General features: G+C 37.3%; 1 protein-coding gene across 1 annotated transcript; it reads right to left on the bottom strand.

Annotated features, from left to right (window-relative positions):
- Window positions 1-10,936: 10,936 nt before the first annotated feature.
- LOC104112853 (probable 2-oxoglutarate-dependent dioxygenase AOP1.2) lies at window positions 10,937-13,516 on the bottom strand. The gene is made up of 3 exons (XM_009622892.4): window positions 13,083-13,516; window positions 11,631-11,952; window positions 10,937-11,303 (listed from the first exon to the last, which is right to left on the bottom strand). Exons 1-3 carry the CDS (start codon window positions 13,451-13,453, stop codon window positions 11,160-11,162), a joined length of 837 nt encoding a protein of 278 aa, XP_009621187.1. The 5' UTR covers window positions 13,454-13,516; the 3' UTR covers window positions 10,937-11,159.
- Window positions 13,517-19,982: the final 6,466 nt, after the last annotated feature.

Genomic DNA, 19,982 nt, shown 5'->3' with positions numbered 1-19,982 from the left:
CAATATAAGTATATAAATATCCATTTTGTTTGAAAAGTCAAAAGGTGCTACTTGGCACCCTAGCATTCGTCATTCTTCAATGCTTATAATTTTTTATTCGAGTGTCGTATGAACAAACGGTTAAGAGAGTTGGAAACTAAATTCCAAGATATTCAATTTGGTATATAATATGTCCCAAAAAGCCCTCATATAGCACACAAAATATATTTCTTAAAAAGCTTTATTACAAGGCAAATCCTTAGTCGGTGTTTTCGCAACTTTAATCCGATTTTTTCCAAACATCATATTTTCTATCCAAACCTCATATATAGCCATATTATGACTTTAAAATCATTTTAATAATGATTAATTAGTCTCATATTCATTACGTCACCTTGGGACGCACATGGTGTAACAATTTTTCCCCCTTAGAAACATTCGTCCTCGAATGTTAATCCAGAAATCTATAGAAATTTTAGCAGAGTCTCCCCTATAATGGTACTACTACCAACCTGTCACACATAAAACCCAACAATACAAAGCCACATAGGGCCACAATCATCAATAACACCAACGGCCTCACATGACCAATAACAATAACTAACATAAGAATCAAGTATCATATACGTACCTAAAGGTTGTGATGTCTCAGTCTGATCCTCCTCCGGAAGTGGAAACAAGTGAGGATACCTAGTCTTAATTTCTTCTTCAGCTTCCCGAGTCATCTCCTCCACACTATTGTTAATCCAAAGTACTTTAACTGAAGCTACATCCTTAGTTCTTAATCTCTGAACTTGTCTATCTAGTATAGCAATGAGTGCTTCCTCATATGATAACTGCTCTGTAACCTAAACATCGTCAACTGGAATGACTTTAGAGGGATCTCGAATACACATAAGGAACATAGACATATAAAAGACTGGATGTACATACTCCAATTTGGAAGGCAAGTCTAACTCATATGCTACTTGGCCTACTCTGCGTATAATCTTATAAGGTCCAATGTACCGAGGGCTAAGCTTTCCTTTCTTACTGAATCTCATAACGCCTTTCATTGGTGATACCTTTAGGAATACCCAGTCATCTACCTGAAACTCCAAGTCTCGTCATCGATTATCTGCATTGGACTTCTGACGAATCTGTGCTACTAATAGCCTTTCCCTTATAAGCTTAATCTTCTCAACTGCCAGTTGTACCAACTCTGGTCCTACTAACTTAGTTTCCCCAATCTTTAATCATCTTATAGGAGACCTACACTTTCGTCCGTAAAAAGCTTCGTATGGAGCCATATGAATGTTGGAATGACAACTATTATTATATGTAAACTCAATAAGTGGAAGATGATCATCCCAGCTACCCCTGAAGTCCATCACATAAGCCTGTAGCATATCCTCCAGCGTCTAAATAGTAGGTTCAGCCTGACCGTATGTCTAGGGATGAAATGTTGTACTAAGACTTACCTGAGTCCCCAATCCTTTTTGGAAGGACCTCCAGAAATTACCTGTAAACTGAGCACCTCTATCTGAGATAATATATATAGGGACACCATGAAGTCATATTATCTCCCTAATATAAAGTCTTGCATAATTCTCTACTAAGTAAAGTCCTGACAGACAAAAATGGGCTGCTTTTGTAAGTCTATCGACAATAACCCTTATAGTATCGAACTTACGTTGGGTACGAGGTAAGCCTATTATAAAATCCATATTAATCACTTCCCATTTCCAAGTCGGAATCTTTATAGCCTATAATAATCCACAAGGTTTCTGATGCTCAATCTTAACCTGCTAACAATTAGGGCACTGAGCAATAAACTCTGCTATATCCCTCCTCATTTCGTCCCACCAGTATATTCCCCTGATATCATGATACATCTCCGTCGCTCCTGGATAAATAGAATAACGAGAATAGTGAGCTTCTCCCATAACCTGATGGCGCAACCCTGCCACATTAGAACACATAATCAACCTCGATATCTGAGGACTCCATCTCCTATAATCTCAAATGGTGTATTCTCCTTTTGAGGGTATGTATCTCTGTAATGAGCTAGAACAGGATCCTCATACTGGCGTTCCTTCACTTCAGTTACTAAAGAGGATGTTGCCGCGTCCTGAATAGTAACTCCGGTATCACCTGAGTCCAGTAATCGAACTCCACGGCTAGCTAGTTGATGAATCTCATGGGCTATCCCACACTTCTCTGGATGTAAATATGACATGATACCCCATAGATCTACGGCTGAGGGCGTTAGCTACTACATTCGCCTTCCCCGGATGGTATAAAATATCAGCGCCATAGTCTTTCAGTAGCTCCAACCATCTCCGTTGGCGTAAATTCAATTCCTTTTGATTGAAGATATATTGAAGGCTCTTATATCCGTATAGATATCAACATGAATGCCATACAAATAGTGCCTCCATATCTTTAGTGCATGAATCTTCGCGGCTAACTCTAAATCTTGGGTCGGATAATTCTTCTCGTGCTTTCTTAGTTGTCTTTAAACATAAGCAATTACTTTTCATGGTCGTTCTGGCACTTGTTGCATGAATACATGGCTTATCTCATTACTCACAAATACTGGAATTTCCTGTAACTCATATGATATCAAAAATCATCTTTTGATTTTTTTCCCCCTTCATTAGCCATGATAGGTGCCACTTTCTTATGGAGTGCATACAATGTTGTTGTGAGACTGTTGTTACAAGACCATTTCTTCTTTATGTCACTATACTTAAGTTGAAGCCTTCTTCCTTATTCTCTCAGCTAGTCTTTCTTTGTAGTACTTAAGAGAGACCCTTTGACTCTTGTAAAGCTGCGAGCTTATTACATCGTATACCCGAAAGAATTTTTGATGTTCTTATTTACCTATAATTATCCTTAACTACTTACCTCCACGCCCTTGTGCTCGTAAGGTTGATTCTGAACTGAAACTTTTGACTGTCTTCTCAGTGGCACCATTTTTTTTAATTTTCGTAACACTTATACGGTACATTTAACAACCCCAACTCCAATCTGAATATTTCTCAAGGATTACAATGTCATCATATTTGCCCGACTGAATTCCCTATGTTGGGTTTCACTATGTTTATCTTGCACAACCTGTTGATTTGTCTATATCCTCTTGTTTAGCCATGTCTAGGCTCTTCCTGAATCAACTACTAACTACACGTTAGTCCATTCTCATATCTATATTCTGCGTAATCTCTCTTGGGTTATATCATTTGTCTTAACTTACCCCGCATACTGGCTCCTTATGTATCTAGTGTTCATTTGCACTTATTTATCAATAACATCTAGTGATGGAACCCTTATTGTCTCTCCCCGCCGTCATGCTTACATAATGTTCTGGAGTCGTATCATATCCGTAGGATCTGAATAAATGCAATCTTATTCCTTTCGCCTTTCTACCACATTCTTCCTTTACTATTCCATAGTTACCTTGACCACATAACTCCGACTTAATACCATATCACACCACCTTCCCCCTTTAGGGGAGTACTAACATTTATTGATATGAAGATTTATCTATAAATGTTTCACCTCTTCATACTTGGCATCTTTTCACATCTTCACGGACTCATACTTGCCTTGCGGTAACTCTTATGTACGAGGGATAATTTAATTTCTTACATACAAAGGTGACACCTAGTGTAACTGGCACACTTAGTCCCTTAAGCTTAACTCTGGTCACCATGCTTGTTTTAGGGAAGCGTTTTCCTGAATGACCTTTAAAGGTTATTCTTCTATTGTCCATTCAATTATCGCCGGAATGCGATCTCTGAAATTCTCATGATATCAACTATTATCAAATCCTTTGGTCCCGAATTCATGTTCAGTTATCTTATTCACTAGCCCATACTAATTTCTATTACTCAGGGGGTCTAACTTTTCCTTTTGGTAATCACATATGAGTCACCAACTCATTTCTCGAAATGGGACATGACTTTATGGCTTATACTCTTTTATTATCTCAAGGACTGTAACTTCTTGTCTTTTCCTTCACTTGACTATAGAATCTGTAGTCCTGTCATATTTTTATTTATCGTTATCATCCATTTATCACATCTTACTCATAATGCTTCATTTACTTTCTTCTTATTCTCCTGCTAATATTTCTGTCTATCACCTTATTATGAAAACTTCTTCAAAATATTCTTTTACTTTTAGCCCCCATCGATTCAACTCACTGGCTCTTCGGGTCGCCTAACACACTTTCTTTACTAGGGACGAGATCCATACAAAGGTAAATATTTATCCCTTCTAAGATTCCAATGCCAATCTTCTGAAATTTCTGAACATTCTAGTATTCATATCTGATTGTACTATTCTAGAGTGCGCCATCTGGGTATTTCAAAAGAATAACCATTACCTCGTTTGCAATATCCCTCGAAAATGTGAGCTAATGATAGCAATCCATCCACAATTTTGGGTTACTCCCACAGGGCATAACTGAAATGGGTGTTGTCAAGTGAATATATCTTTGCTATTGTTGAAAGTAACTCAGAATGCTTATATTTCTTTGCATGAATTGTAAATACAGATAATCTTCACTAACTGGGTACCTCGTATCCTTCTTCACCTAGCTTCTTTTACTTGTTGAAACTTGTATCTACCTTCTGATACTCTCGTTGCTTTTTACTATAGGGGTAGATAGATATTCATGCCTTATGGCTCCTTATCAAGAGGCTCACACGTCGTAGTACACACATATCTACTGAAGGCCTTACATTTACTCATCATAAGCATGACGCAAAATTGAGTTCCTCTGACTCAACTCTTCCACAACCACATTTAATCTTTTACCAACTGTCTTTCTGGATGTAGATGTCGTTGTATAACAAATAAAATAGAATTTAGGAATTTGAATTTCTTACAACTGATCTCTACCACACGATCTAGAGTAAGAAGAAAGAGTGACAGTCCTAAATGCCCTATAGCCTCCTGCTTATAAGTGTGGTGCATAGCACACCTATAAACAAGACCCTACTAGACACGGCTTGTAGACTCCATAGGACATAACTGCTCTGATACCACTTCTGTCACGACCCAAACCGCAGGGCCGCGATGGGCACCCGGTGCCTTACACAGCCGAGTACCAACGTAACATATCTTTCTTATCATACTGTCATGGGTAAGTGGCCCAGAAGGGCCGTCATGAGACAACGGGAATAAAACATAAGGGAATACTACACATAGGACAACCCAACATAATATAGAAACTTATACATGTGACATACGGGCCTATAAGGCTGGCATGATCATTTGTATACTCAAGACATAGGCTGATAAGGCCATACAAGTATCCATATACATGTCATCTGTCTACAAGCCTCTAAGAGTACATAAATGTCATAAAGGTCGAGACAGGACCCCGCCATACCAATCAATACATATTTAAATCATACTGATCAAATAGGCAACTCCGGAACAAGTGGAGGGCACAAACACCTTTTGTTGAGCTGATAGCCTAGTAGGATAACTCTCAACCTGTCTATCGGGACTTGCGGGCATGAAACGTAGTGTCATGACCCAAACTAACCATGTCGTGATGGCGCCTATCGTGGAACTAGGCAAACCGATATTTTCATTTCAAAGATAATTTCAAGGCTATCTAAAATAAAAACCTTCGTAAAGGAGTTCAAATCAAAACAAAAGTGTGGAAAGAAAAGCCCGACATCGGGGTGTCACTAGTCATGAGCATCTACTACAATTTATCTGACAATATCGATACTAACATAGTCTGAAAAATAGATAAATACAACTAAAGGAAGATAAGAGGGAGAAGAGCAGGGCTGCGATCGCCAGGCAGCTACCTTGCTATCCTCGAGAAAATCTGCAACCAGAATAGTCAACAACGGCTACCGTGTCCAGCTACACCTGGATCTGCACACCAGGTGCTGGGAGTAACGTAAGTAAGATAACTCAGTAAGTAACAACAATAAATAAAGACTGAGCAGTAGTGACGATCAATAAGCATATAAAGTTCATATCATGGAATCTTAGTAAAATACCACATGCTTTTAAAATCAGGGTTTGAATCAAAATATCTCGTTTAAACCCAGTTCCAGTAAAATCATTTAAAGATATTTTTTACAGTTTTCAAACAAAGGCTCAATGCAAGGTATGCAAAAATGATGAAATCATAAATAGCCCCTCGGGCAAAACATCACTCATATACAGCCCCTCGGGCAAACCTCACAGTCACTCGTATACAGCCCCTCAGGCATACCTTACAATCACTCGTAAACAACCCCTCGGGAATACCTCACCATCACTCATGCCTCCCAGTCACTCAGCACTCGCACTCAGTAGGTACCTGCGCTCACTGGGGTTGTGTACAGACTCCGGAGGGGCTCCTTCAACCCAAGCGCTATATCAAGCCAAATCATGGCATAAATCAATCAGGCCCTAGGCCTATATCAAACATGTTGCGGCGTGCATCCCGATCCCATAAATATCCTCACAAATTAGGCCCTCGACCTCACTCATTCATAAACCTCTCAAGCCACTCGGGCTCTCAGTAAAACAGGGTATTCAGCCCAAAAAACATTTATATGCATCAAAATAGAGTAATAAAAACTGAGTTATACAGTAAACAGGTATAACCATGACTGAGTATAAATTTTCAATCAAAAACAGTAAGGGGATAGTAAGAAAAGGCCCCTAAGGGTCCAAATAGCACTGGAACAAGGCCCAAACATGACGTTCAGCCCAATTTACAGAAACGTTTTCTAAAACACATAAGTATCATATAGTTTCAACAAAATATGCAACTTTACAGTTGCTACGGGACGAACTAAGTCATAATCTCTAACAGTGCACGCCCACACGTCCGTCACCTAGCATGTGCATCACCTCAAAATAGTAAAATGATACAAAATCTGGGGTTTCATACCCTCAGGACTAGATTTACAATCGTTACTTACCTCAAACCGGTCAAATCTCTACCCCGCGATGCTTTTGCCTCTCGAATCAGCTTCCAAATGCTCCAAATCTATTCACAATCAGTACAATAGCATCAATATACGCTAATGGAATAAATTCCACATGGAAAACTACCAATTTAGACCAAAAACCCGAAATTGGCACAAACCCGGCCCCCGGGCCCACGACTCAAAATCGGGTAAAAGTCACAAATTACGAATACACATTCACTCACGAGTCCAACCATACTAGTTTCACTCAAATCCGATTTCGAATCGACATTCAAATCCCAAAAATTTATTTTATGAAGTTTCTATAATTTTTCCCAAATTTTCACCTCAAAGTACTAATCAAATGATGAAATCATTGATATATTCATGTATATTAACCAAATTCGAGTTAGAATCACTTATCCCGATGAATTTCTTGAAAAACCCACGAAAAATCGCCACAAACCGCGCTCCCTAGGTTCAAAATGTGAAATACTGCCCTAAACCCCATTTATATAATGCACCCTCTGAACTCCCACTATGCAGTACGCGCAATTCCAAGTGCGGCCGCGCCTCCCAGGTCCTGCGATCACAAAAAAATGGTGCGACCGCACTTTTTAATAGCTGCACTGCCAGGCTTTAGTATTTTGGCCATAACTTTATATACAAATGTCCACATAATGACTTCTTTACCTTTCTGGAACCTAGACACAAAGGGCTACAACTTTCGTTTTTAAATCATCTCAAAACTCATTGTAGATCAAAAGATATAGGCTCCCGAAGTCGGACCAGCGGATCTGCAGAACGTTTCCCTGGAGTGCGGCCACGGCAGAATTATGCGGTCCGCGAAATTCTGCTGAGGTTCACGAAATTCTGCTGAGATCCGCGAAATTCAAAGCACCAGAATCATACCTGAGTTCTTGAAATGCCCGGACTTGCTCAAAACTCATCCCGAAACACACTTGAGGCCTCCGGAACCTCAACCAAAGTTACCATCAAGTCCTAAAATACCATACAAACTCAATCGAGCTCTCGAATCACATCAAACAATAACAAAAACATGAATCGCACACCAATTCAAGCTTAATGGACTTGAAACCTCAAACTTTCACAACCGATGCCGAAACCTATCAAACCTCGTCCGAATAACCTCAAGTTTTGCACACACGTCACAAATGACACTACGAATCCAATCCAACTCCCGGAATTCTATTTCGACTTCGATGTCAAATTTTTCACTGCCGGCCGGAAATCACCAAATTTCCAATTTCGCTAATTTAAGCCTAATTTTACCACGGACCTTCAAATTACATTTCGGACACGCTCCAAAGTCCAAAATCACCTAACAGAGCTATCCGAACCATAAAAATCCCAATTCGAGATCGTTTACTCATAAGTCAATATCCGGTTGACTTTTTCAACTTAACCTTCTAAATAAGAGATTGAGTGTCTCATTCCACTCCGAAACTACTCCAGACCCGAACCTACCAACCCGATACAACACAAAACAACTGAACAACATAAAAAGAAGCAGAAATAAGGGAAACGGGGCAATAACTCTCGGAACGATCGGCCGGGTCATTACATGCAGCGTCTCCAGGCAAAAGAGATGTCAGTACAAATAAAGTACAGAGTATGTAAGGTATGAAAGAAACATGGAGTAAGGAACTCAACCTGTAAGTCTGAATAACTCTTTGAATCATGAAAATATTTATAATGTCATGCATGTGCGTATAAATGCTATACCATGCTTAAGTATATGCGTACATAACATCATCAAGCCTCTGAGGGCATCCCATCATATCATCTCAGCCACTGTGGGCGAAATCATCAACGTATACCAGCTGATCAGGTGGTGGTGCGTATATAACGCCATAACCTTTTCTATATTCCATATACATATAATATACGCGTATATAATGTCATCTGGTCATGGGTCAATGTACATGTATAAATGAATGCAATGCATAAGGAAGTAAATCTATATCTATCGGAATATCATAAGACTCATGAACAAACGATATGATAGTAGGACATATGGGGAATCAAGAACATAGGCGACCCTAGTACTTCTAGGAATAGAATTATTTGTGAAAGTTGCATACTTGCTCATTTCTTGCATCATATGGATCATGCCAAAAAGGAAAGAATGGATAGCCTTAACATACCTTATCACAATATTTCCAATCACCAAGTTGAACTCGCCTCTTCGTACCTTAATCTACAACAACAATAATAATAATACTATCATTAAGTTACGAAAGGTACAACTATCGCACAACGAATGACAAACTTATTTTGTATTAAAACGGGCAACATCTCCACTATAATTCTTACTTTCTTCAAATTCAAGATAACACCAAACACAATAATATCAATATGCATACATTATTTTTCAACCTTATATATACCACAGAATACTACAAAACAGCCCAACACACCCCAATCTCTTCATACACAAAACGACCATCGTAGTAGTGTCAAACGGCCCGAAAGTATTATGACGAACGACCATCCCACCACCCTGAATTTATGTGATGTTCCTCCACAACCTTACTCCTCCAAAACTCCACAAAACAGTAGTAAAGCACGCAGCCCAACAGCAACACAAAATAATCCACAAAACAGTCCGCTACAAGTGAATAACTCGAACTCACGACTTCCGATCACCGTCCCGTGAGTTCTAACTATTGGAAAATAAATTTATCAACATTTCTTGATATTTAAATACTTAAATACATAAAGTACACATTTTCATAACTATGAAGTACCTTCCAAAACTCAAACTACAAAGAAAAAGAGAGGCGATATAGCGATACTTATGTCGTAGGGATCGTTTTAATGTTATCGTTTCTTGATTTCGTGTCCGGTATGATAATCTTGTTTGAAGCTCTTGAAGAGAGCTTAAGAGTAAAGTTAGGGGTCTTATTTGATTGTGTGTTCCGGAAAATTGAAGAAATAAACAATATAAGGATATAAATATCCATTTTGTTTGAAAAGTCAAAAGATGCTACTTGGCACCCTAGCATTCGTCATTCTTTCAATGCTTATAATTTTTTATTCGAGTGTCGTATGAACAAACGGTTAAGAGAGTTGGAAACTAAATTCCAAGACCTTCAATTTGATATATAATATATCCTAAAAAGACCTCATATAGCACACAAAATTTATTTCTCAAAAAACTTTGTTACAAGGCAAATCCTTAGTCGCTCTTTCCGCAACTTTAATCCGATTTTTCCCAAACTTCATATTTTCTATCCAAATATCATATATAGCCATATTATGACTTTAAAATTATTTTAATAATGATTAACAAGTCTCATATTCATTACGCCACCTTGGGACGCACATGGTATAACAGTAGCGGTTGCGGGTTTTCCGGAAGTTTCTAAAAACAAAAAGAAAAAAACAAACCAATCGTTACCAAGTTGATTTGTGTCAAAGACTTTTTAACTATGTATGTTTGGTCAAGTTTCTTCAAGGAAAAAAAATATTTTTTTTTCAAAGTTAAAGTGTTTGGCTAGGCTTTTAGAAGAATAAAAAATATTTTTGAGTAGAAGTAGAATCAGTTTTGAAAAAGCAGAAAAAATTAGCTTCTCCCAAAAGCATTTTCGAGAAAATTATACTTAGAAGTACTTTTTAAAAGTTTGGCTAATACTAATTGCTGCTCAGAAGTATTTTTTACAAATTAATTAGCCAAACACAAACTGTTTTTCACCAAAAATACTTTTGAGAAAAATACTTTTAAAAAAAAGCACTTTTCAAAATAATCTTATATCTTTGCTACAGCGCACATGTCATCATTTAAGCTGTAAAAATGGGAAAATCATCCATGCAAGACATGTTCCAAAGAGAAATGAAGAAAAGAAAAAAAAACAAAAATTCTTCAATCACATCCAATTGCAAGTTGTGGGAGAAATATTATTTGATTTAAAATTTCCAATTCGTTTCCTCACCGTTCTCTTTGTCATAAATACATATTCTTGGGTGGTGGAAGTATTAATTATAATTTTTTCCAACATGAAATACACTTAAGAAGAATATACAGACAAGTCGATCATCATTCCATGATGAAGTTTCATGCTTTTATAATAGTAAATACAGGTAACAACAATCAAGTCCATTATTCTCCAACAAGAGAAGTAAAGCATCAAACTAAATATTATCAGCACTTGAAGAATAGGCCTTCAGATCGAATATCTTCATCTTGTGGTTCTTCACCCGATTTATAGTTACGAATCAGTTCCATATATAATATCAAAAGGCTTAAACTGCAGAGGATGAAACAATGAGCTCTTCTAGTGTTCCTATCTTCTGTGGATGTGAAAATTGCCCAAGTGAATATCTTGATTCATTTCCACTCATTGTAACTCTATGTGTAACAGCATGTATTCTGTCGTTGCTCCATTCCTTAGCCAATAAAAACCCAAAAATTTTGCACGATCAAATGAAACAACATCAGGTTTACAATCTACTTCGTTCGTTTCATTTTATATGATACTCTTTCCAACGACAACATTTTATATGTAAAAACTCTTTAAGCTTCTCATTTTTACCTTTAGTGATATATGCTTTTATACCTCAAAAATATTTTGACATGTTTACATTTGGTATATGACAAAAATAATTATTTTCTCTTCTTAAGCTCCGGACGCACCTAGTCAATTACTATCATATAAAATAAAACGGAAGGAGTGATAGGCAATTTAAAGTTTCATAGGTATAGGGATAACTAACCTTAAGTGCATCACCCGCGATAACAATAAAGGATGAAGGAGGAAATTCTACAGAAATCCAATGACCATCCTTTGTTTCGATCTCCAAACCATTTACTTGATTTTGATGGAGTATAGTAGTGAAGCCCTTGTCACTATGAGGTGGAAGACCAACGTTAGGCTCATCGGACTTTGGAACTCCATATTTCATGACACGAACAAGGTTACCCTTAGATTTAACACACGATTTATGATATTTATCCACACCATAGCTTGCAAACATCGTTCTTGTCACCATGTTGTCTAGTTCCAGCATTTGCTTTGCATGGTAATGAAGTAGTCCACTATTCATACAAAGGCCAATCACTACTAAAAATCCGGTAAAAACCGATCAAAGTTGGTCGATAATGGCCAATAACCGACCAAAACATGACCATTTACGTGTGAACGGTATTTTAGGGGTCGGAAAGGAATACCGCCCAAAGTTGGTCGGTCAATTAAATTATAAAAAAAATATATTGCCAAAAAAAACCGACCAAAGTTGGTCGGTATTTTAATTATGTAATCAAAAGATTTACCATCTGGGAATCGAACCGGGGTCTGTACTGTGGCAGGATACTATTCTACCACTAGACCATTGGTGCATTTTGATGTAAGACTGTCTTTTATTTGATTTATACTCTTTAATTGTATTTTCGCACGAAAATAACCGATCAAAGTTGGTCGGTTTTATTAAAAAGTAAAATTACCGACCAAAGTTGGTCGTTTTTTTAAATGACCGGCCGAATTAACCGACCAATTTTGATCGGTTTTTTAATATTAATTTTTATTTATTTTAATTGAAAAACCGACCAAAGTTGGTCAGTTTCTTGAAAAATAAATTTCGCGGGACTCAAAAATAGTTTCTCGCATTTTTGTGCCAAAGAAAACAGACCAAAGTTGGTCGATTTCGTAAAAAAAATTTAAAAAATAAAATATTTTGAAAAACCGACCAACTTTGGTTGGTTTTTTGACCGACCAAAATTGTTTTGGTCGGTTTTTTGACCGACCAAAGTTGGTCGGTCGACCTTGGTCGGTTTTTGCCGAATTTCTAGTAGTGAATGGATAAAGAAAATTAAGAATATTAAAGAAAAACAAAGAAGAGAAATTGAGGAGGGGAGGAAGGTAATGATATATGGCTAATAGCCTATTTGGCCTAGTTTCTAAAATCAACTTATTTTGAACAATGCTTTTAAAAAGTGATTCTAAGTGTATTTTTCTCAAAAAAATAATTTTAGGGACAATTTTTTTTTTTGCTTCTCAAAAACTACTTCTGCTTCTACTCAAAAATATTTTTTTTCTTCTAAAAGCTTGGCCACACTTTTGACCAAAGAAGCTTTTTGCTAGATAGGTTATAAGGATGGTAAAAAACTCCTTGATGTACGAACGAAAAATTCAGTATGAGGAGAAAGAAATCTTAATCCAGATATCATACCAAAAATGAGTATTTCCAGAAGGCCACATGAGATTTGTGAAGCTTTGAACTGATTCAAGATTGGTGGCATTCTCAATTCCCATGCTTTCATAAAGAGGCCGAGTATAGGATTCTGGTCCAATATAACCAAAATAAGGAGTTTTCGAAGTGTTTTTAGCTTTGGTCTCCACAGGTAAATCAAACAACTTCTCCAATTCCCGGAAAAGTTCTTTACACTGCTCCATTGAAATTTCTTCATAGATTGCTAAGAAACAGCCATAGATTTCGAAAGCTTTTTTAACATCTTGGCATGTTGAAATCCAACAACTTGAACTTGGGCTCATATTTTCTTGGCTAAATCTGATAACAGGAATGACTCTTTGGGATTCCATGGTTATTAAGTGGTCCACAACTAAGACTTTAGAGATGTATATTAAGACTGTAGGAGGTAGCTATCTGAATCATATATATATATATATATATATATACACACATCTCATTAATACTGAAATATAGCAAGAGGACTAATATTTTTTGCCCAGTGGTTTACATCAATTATTGTCTTTATCATTGGCCGTCAATCTTTTACATAATAAAATTTCTATCATCCATTTCTAATGTCAATGATTACTTGAAATATTTGAATATTTTTTCATGTGATGCTCACATGATTAGAATATTAAATATACGGTATGTGTTATATAGAATACAATATTCAAACCAAACACACCAATTTGGTTTACCTTAATTATTGTATTTACCTGCACTTTTCCACAAAAAAGTTCAGAATCCAAAAGTGACTTTGAATCCACTTTCAACACATTCAACTTCTAGCTTGAGCCTTTTGAACCAAAAAAAAAAAAAAATTCTAGCTCGAGCAATAAGTCCTTGCACAAAACCCCACAAATTTTGACATTATCTAAACGCCTGGTTTTAAATCAAAGATAGGGTTGTAAGATCAGCGCAAGAAGATATGACTCGTCCAAGTTTGGACGGATTTTTGACCCGATCAAATTCAACTCAACCCGTATATTTGATACCTCTATCCCAAGGTCTGGTTCTATATGGGTTTTTTGGATGGCCATAAGACTACTTACCCAATTTTTTGTTTTTCTCAGGCCAACTCTACATTTTGGGGAGACTTTTACGAAGAATTAGCTCAAATAGCCGCCCACCTAATGTCTTAAATTAAAAATAGCCGACAGATGTATAATATATATATAATTCATGTATAATATATGTATAACTGTGTATATTAACATATAATCTGTGTATATTAGCTAGAAAAAATAAACGTTGAATCTGGCCGGCTATTTGTGTAAAAATTCCGATTTTTATTGACGTCCCCTAGGCTTGTCTGAGGGACCCTTCAAGCGACGTAGTTTCAAGGCAAAATTACATCGTTTTGTTTAATAAATCAGAGATTAAATCTCACCTGTCCATGTTTTCATGATTCAACGGCCCCTATCAATCTCATCCCTAGGTATTTAAAGCTTAGAATCCCTGAAAATTACCCCAATTTTCCCTTTATTTCCTCTCTTCTTCCTCTCTTTTCACTCTCCCCCCTCTCCCTCAAGACCTCATCGTCCGCCGCCCATCTCTGCTGGCCGAAAATCGCGACCACCGGCGGAGCACCGCCAATCACCTCCATGTTTACATCACCATGCTCCCTCACTCTCCTCTTCCCTATTCTTCACCCCAAAATCTTCAAAACCCTCCCCAGATTCGTAGATCTAGCCTAGAACAAAGCCCTAGCCGCCACCCATTTTCCCAAAATCAAAGAACTCCGGCCACTACCACCTCACAACACATACATGAATGTATATAGCTCCACGATACCTACCCTTTCCCCTTGGTCTTCATCCGTAACGCCATCCGAATTCCATCGACTACCTCCCGCCGCCACCATTGTCGTTGCTCACTTTTCTTTTCCTTCTTATTTTCTTCTTCCCTTCTGCCCCTGTTGCAAGACACGACTCGAGCAAGCTTTTTCCGCTGGCATGATACCGAGATCGAAACTGGTTCTCTGGACCTTTAGTTTTGGTGTCCGCCAACGTGAAAAGTTTGCTTCGTGGTCAATTCGTTGCTGCCCGATATCCTCGGCACCTCCTCGCTGCTCGAGTTAGCATTGAATCCCCTGTTGTGGTAGAATTCTATTTCCACTTTTCTATTTTTACTTTTTCCTTCTGCAATTAGGCTTAGTATTAGTTTAATTTATTATTTCTTATTACTAGTTTATCTATTACTTGTTTCGATTGTTATTATAGTTCTTAGTCATTCTGTGTAGGCGCTTGGTTATTAGTTTGAGTAGCACCTGCTTGTCTATTGATTATTGAGGTGATTTAGCTTATTAATATAATTTAGGTTCTGTTTATTTAAGTGTTATTAGGCTCTGTTTAGTTAATTGTTCAAATTAGCCATAGTTGTTTAATGAAACAATTAGTTTGTATGTGATATGTTAAGGTAATTGCTTTTAATTAGACAATTTGAATAGTATATTTTTTTTGTTTAATTTTTAGTTATTAGTTGACTTCTAGTTACTTGTTTCTTATTTTTTGGTTTGTTATATATAGGGTGGTATTGATGTTGATAAAATTTGAAGTTTAGATGTGTTTGATCATGATTTAGGGTACTGGTAGCCTACTTTTTACTAGTAGGGTGGCTGAAAGGATGTAATGACCCGGCCGGTCATTTTGGGTATTACAGCCCCGTTCTCTCATTTACTGCTCTATTTGTGCTTTATAGATGTATTATGACCTATTGGATTAGTTAGTTTGAGTCCGGAAGGATTTCGGAATGAATTGAGACACTTAGTCTCATAATAGAAAGCTTAAGTAGGAAAAGTTGACCGGATGTTGGCTTATGTGTAAATGATCTAGGATTTTAATTATGATGATTTCAATAGCACCGTATGGTGATTTTAAACTTAGGAGCGTGTACGGAAAATTATTTGGAGGTCCGTAGTGGAATTAGGCTTGAAATGACGAAAGCTGAATTTTTGAAAAGTTTGTCTGGGGGGTTGACTTTTTGATATCGGGGTCGGAATTTGATTATGAAAATAAGAATAGCTTTTTTATGTCATTTATGACTTGTGTACAAAATTTGAAGTCATTCCGGATTGATTTGATGTGTTTCGGCACAAGATAGAGAATTTGAAAGTTCTAAGTTCATAGATTTTGAATTGGGGTATGATTCGTCATTTTGATGTTGTTTGATGTGATTTGAGGCTTGACTAAGTTCGTATGATATTTTAGGACTTGTTGGTATATTTGGTTGAGGTCCGGAGGGGCTCGGGTGAGTTTCGGGGTGGTTTCGGACCATTTCTAGGCCATTTTTAATTGCCAGTTTCTGTCTACAGAGGTGTGCATTGCGATGGCGAACATTTGGTCGCGTTCGCGAAGAGCAAACAACAGTTTGGAGCCTTATGAATCGCGATCGCGTAGAACAAAATCTCTATTGCACTGACCTGACTTTGGAGATTATCCAAAAATGAAAGTTATAGCCCTTGATGTCTAGTTTTGAGAAAGTCAAACCATTTATTATTTGGAGTTTTATACAAAATGTTATGACTATTATACTAGAGGCTATCTGGAAAAGGTGAGGAGTTTGTTCTTCGCGATCATGAGTGGATTTCCGCGGTCACGAAGGAAAAATTTTGGGCTGAAAAGTTTTGTGCTTCGCGATCGCAAAGCATTTTCCACGATCGCGAAGAGTAAATGCTTGGATATGAGGTATATTTTGAGGTTTCGGCTATTTTAACACATTTGGAACTATGGAGCTCGGATTGAAGCGATTTTGAGGCGATTTTCACCATATGGATTGAGGTAAGTGATTCTAACTCGGTTTTGGTTAAATTATAGGAATCTGTTGTTGTTTTTATCAACATATTAGTGTTTTGGGTTGAAAATAGTAGAAAATTTCATAGACTTTAATTTGAAGATTTGAGGGTCGAGTTGATGTCGGAATTTGATAAAATTCGTATGGTTGGACTTGTGGTTGAATGAGCGTTTATATTTTATAACTTTTGTCGGGTTCCGAGACGTGGGTCACACGGGCGATTTTTGAGTTATTTTTGGATTTTTATTGGAAAATTAGTATTTTCTTATGGAATTGATTACAATAATTGGTATTGACTGAATTAAATTAATTGTGGCTAGATTCGAGCCGTTCAAAAGTTGATACGTGCGGAATGGGATTTCTGGAGTATTGTTTAGCCTGCTCGATAGTGGATTCGTCTTGTTCGAGGTAAGTAACTCTTCTAATCTTGGAGCTGAGGGTATGAATCCTGAATATACGCATTATGTGAATTGTTTGGAGGTGACGAACATGATAGGTGACGGGCGTGTGGGCGTGCACTATAGAAATTCTGACATAATTGGTTCCGTGAAATTTTGTAGTCAAATAATCTTGGCATTTTCTATGTAGTTTTATGTGTTAAAGAAATTGACCTGAGAATCATATTAAAAATCATACTGAGGCTATGTGCCAGTATTATTAAGACCCACAAAGGTCATATTGCTGTTGAATTGTTTGTTTAAAATGAAATTTTATAATCAGTCATGTTCATTCATTTCATATCATCTCTCAGTCTCTGTTGCTATTTATTGATTCATCATATCATCATTTTGGGCTAGTTTCATGACATTGTGAGCCAGAGAGATTGGAGAGATTGATGACTGAGTAAGGACGAGGACCTGATTGCGAGGATAATTATGGGATCGGGCTGCATGCCGCAGCATGTCATATTGGCTTTATATACTTTATTATTATGTGGATCGGGGCTGCCCGTCTGCAGCAGGCCTTATAGGCGTTATTATAGCACGTGAGTTATTCGGGCGGATACATATATTGATACTATAGCACGTAAGTTGTCCGTACAGCATGTGAGTTGTCCGTGCAGATTATAGCGCTTGGCTGAAGGAGCCCCTCCGGAGTCTGTACACCCCCAGTGAACTCAGGTTCCTACTGAGTGCTAGTGCCGAGCGATTGGGAGGATTGAGTGACTGTGAGGACTAAGTGATGGGGAGGACTGGGTGAATTGATACTCTGAGAAGTATGCATATGATTTTATCACTGAGATACATTGCATTAACATGCATCTGTGATATACAGACATAGAAATGTATTTTTCTCACGTTGTACGGTATCACGTCATTCATGACTTCTCACACATATTGGCCTATGGGCATAGTGATGCATTTTTCCACGGGCTATCTTGAAAGAAAATAAAACATCTTATCATTGTTGAAAGGATTTTTGGGAAAAATTACTGTTTTCAAACTTATTCGTATTTTTGGCAACTTCGGTAAACGACTTGGAACTTTTACTGATACACTTGAAAGGCAGAACTATTTTTGAAAATCATGATTTAGCTGAGCATTTATTCCTTGGGTTACTTCTTTCATTACTTGCTTAATGTGGTTATGAACTGTTGTTGGTTATTGGAGTTGGACTCTGACCTTGGTACAAGCTCGTCACTACTTTTAACCTGAGGTTAGGTTTGTTACTTATTGAATACATGGGGTCGATTGTACTCATACTACACTTCTGCATCTTGCGTGTACATGTTGGCTGCTGATGTTGCTGCGTTCGTCGGGAGCTGGATCTGAAGGTGTACCTGCGTTTGAGTTATAGCTGCCTCTTGTTCATGGTAGCCTTAGATTCATAAAACTTTATTTATGTACTTTTCAAACAGATGATGTATTTATTTCATACCAGCTTTGTAAACTCTATTCTTAGAAGCTCATGATTTGCACTACCAGTTCTTAGGGAAATGTATTGGTTTTATATATATTTTTTTAATTAATTGCCTTTCTAAATTCATTGGAATTGGATAGTTGATAATTGGCTTACCTAGCGGGTTGGGTTAGGTGCCATCATGACTAGTCAGATTTTGAGTCGTGACAAAGGACCCTTTTCCTCTGTGTTTCTTCCGCAACTGGTTTTCAGGTTGTCCTTTCACCTTTTGGACAACCCTTGGGTAGTGTTTTGGCACACAAAGTCAGTATTTTTGGACAGACTTGTGGTTAACCAAAATCTGTCCAAAAAGTGGTTTTCTTTGCCTACTTAAGGGCTGCTCTTTTCTCACTTTACACACACTCTCTATATTACACTTAGATGACACCTTTCACTCTAAGTTGAACACACTTTAAGAGAGTAAAAAAATCAATTGTTAATAAGTACCCTTTAATAGCTGAAATTGAGAGTTTTGTGAGTGATTCTTAGAGTGTAAAATCGTTATAAAAATCGATGAGTCTTTGGAGTTTGGTTCTAAGTTTCACCTTTCTCAAATCACTATTTTTGCTCAGATTTCTGGGCTGTTTTTAACACTAATTTGCTGCTGGATTATTGTTGTTTTTTGTTGCCGAGTTTTCTACTCAATCACTGTTGTATTTTATTCTGCTGCAAACCAGGTAATTCCTAAATCCTTGTATGACAGATTAATGAAGATAATGAGAAGGTTTTGAACTTCTTTCAATATGGAGCTCGCTTTAATCAGATTTTGTTGGGCGAAAATGAAACTTTTAAATGTTATGATTGTATATCAAGCTCGATAATGTGTATAAATTCGTAGTCTCTGAATACTAATTTATGAGTTTATTATTATTAGCTTATATTGATTTGAGTGTAGCTTGGATAAATGCTTAAATAAATATGGTTGAAGTACATTTAGGTCCTTAATCAATAGGTTGTTGCTCATTAGTGTTTAGATTCCATAAGCATGTTAATATGCATTTTATTTCAATAGGAGCGATAAGGGTGGCAATAGGAGCGATAAGGGTGACAATAGGAGCGATAAGGGTGGCTATTAATATTATCTCGGCGGAGCGATAAGGGTGGCTATAGGAGTGATAAGGGTGGTAATATGAGCGATAAGGGTGGCTATTATCAGGGACGATATGTGAAGATGTGGGGTTGTGG

Source organism: Nicotiana tomentosiformis, chromosome 1 (genome assembly GCF_000390325.3).
Source record: "Nicotiana tomentosiformis chromosome 1, ASM39032v3, whole genome shotgun sequence".
NCBI classification, from domain to species: domain Eukaryota; kingdom Viridiplantae; phylum Streptophyta; class Magnoliopsida; order Solanales; family Solanaceae; genus Nicotiana; species Nicotiana tomentosiformis.
This window is presented reverse-complemented; position numbering and strand designations above follow the sequence as displayed.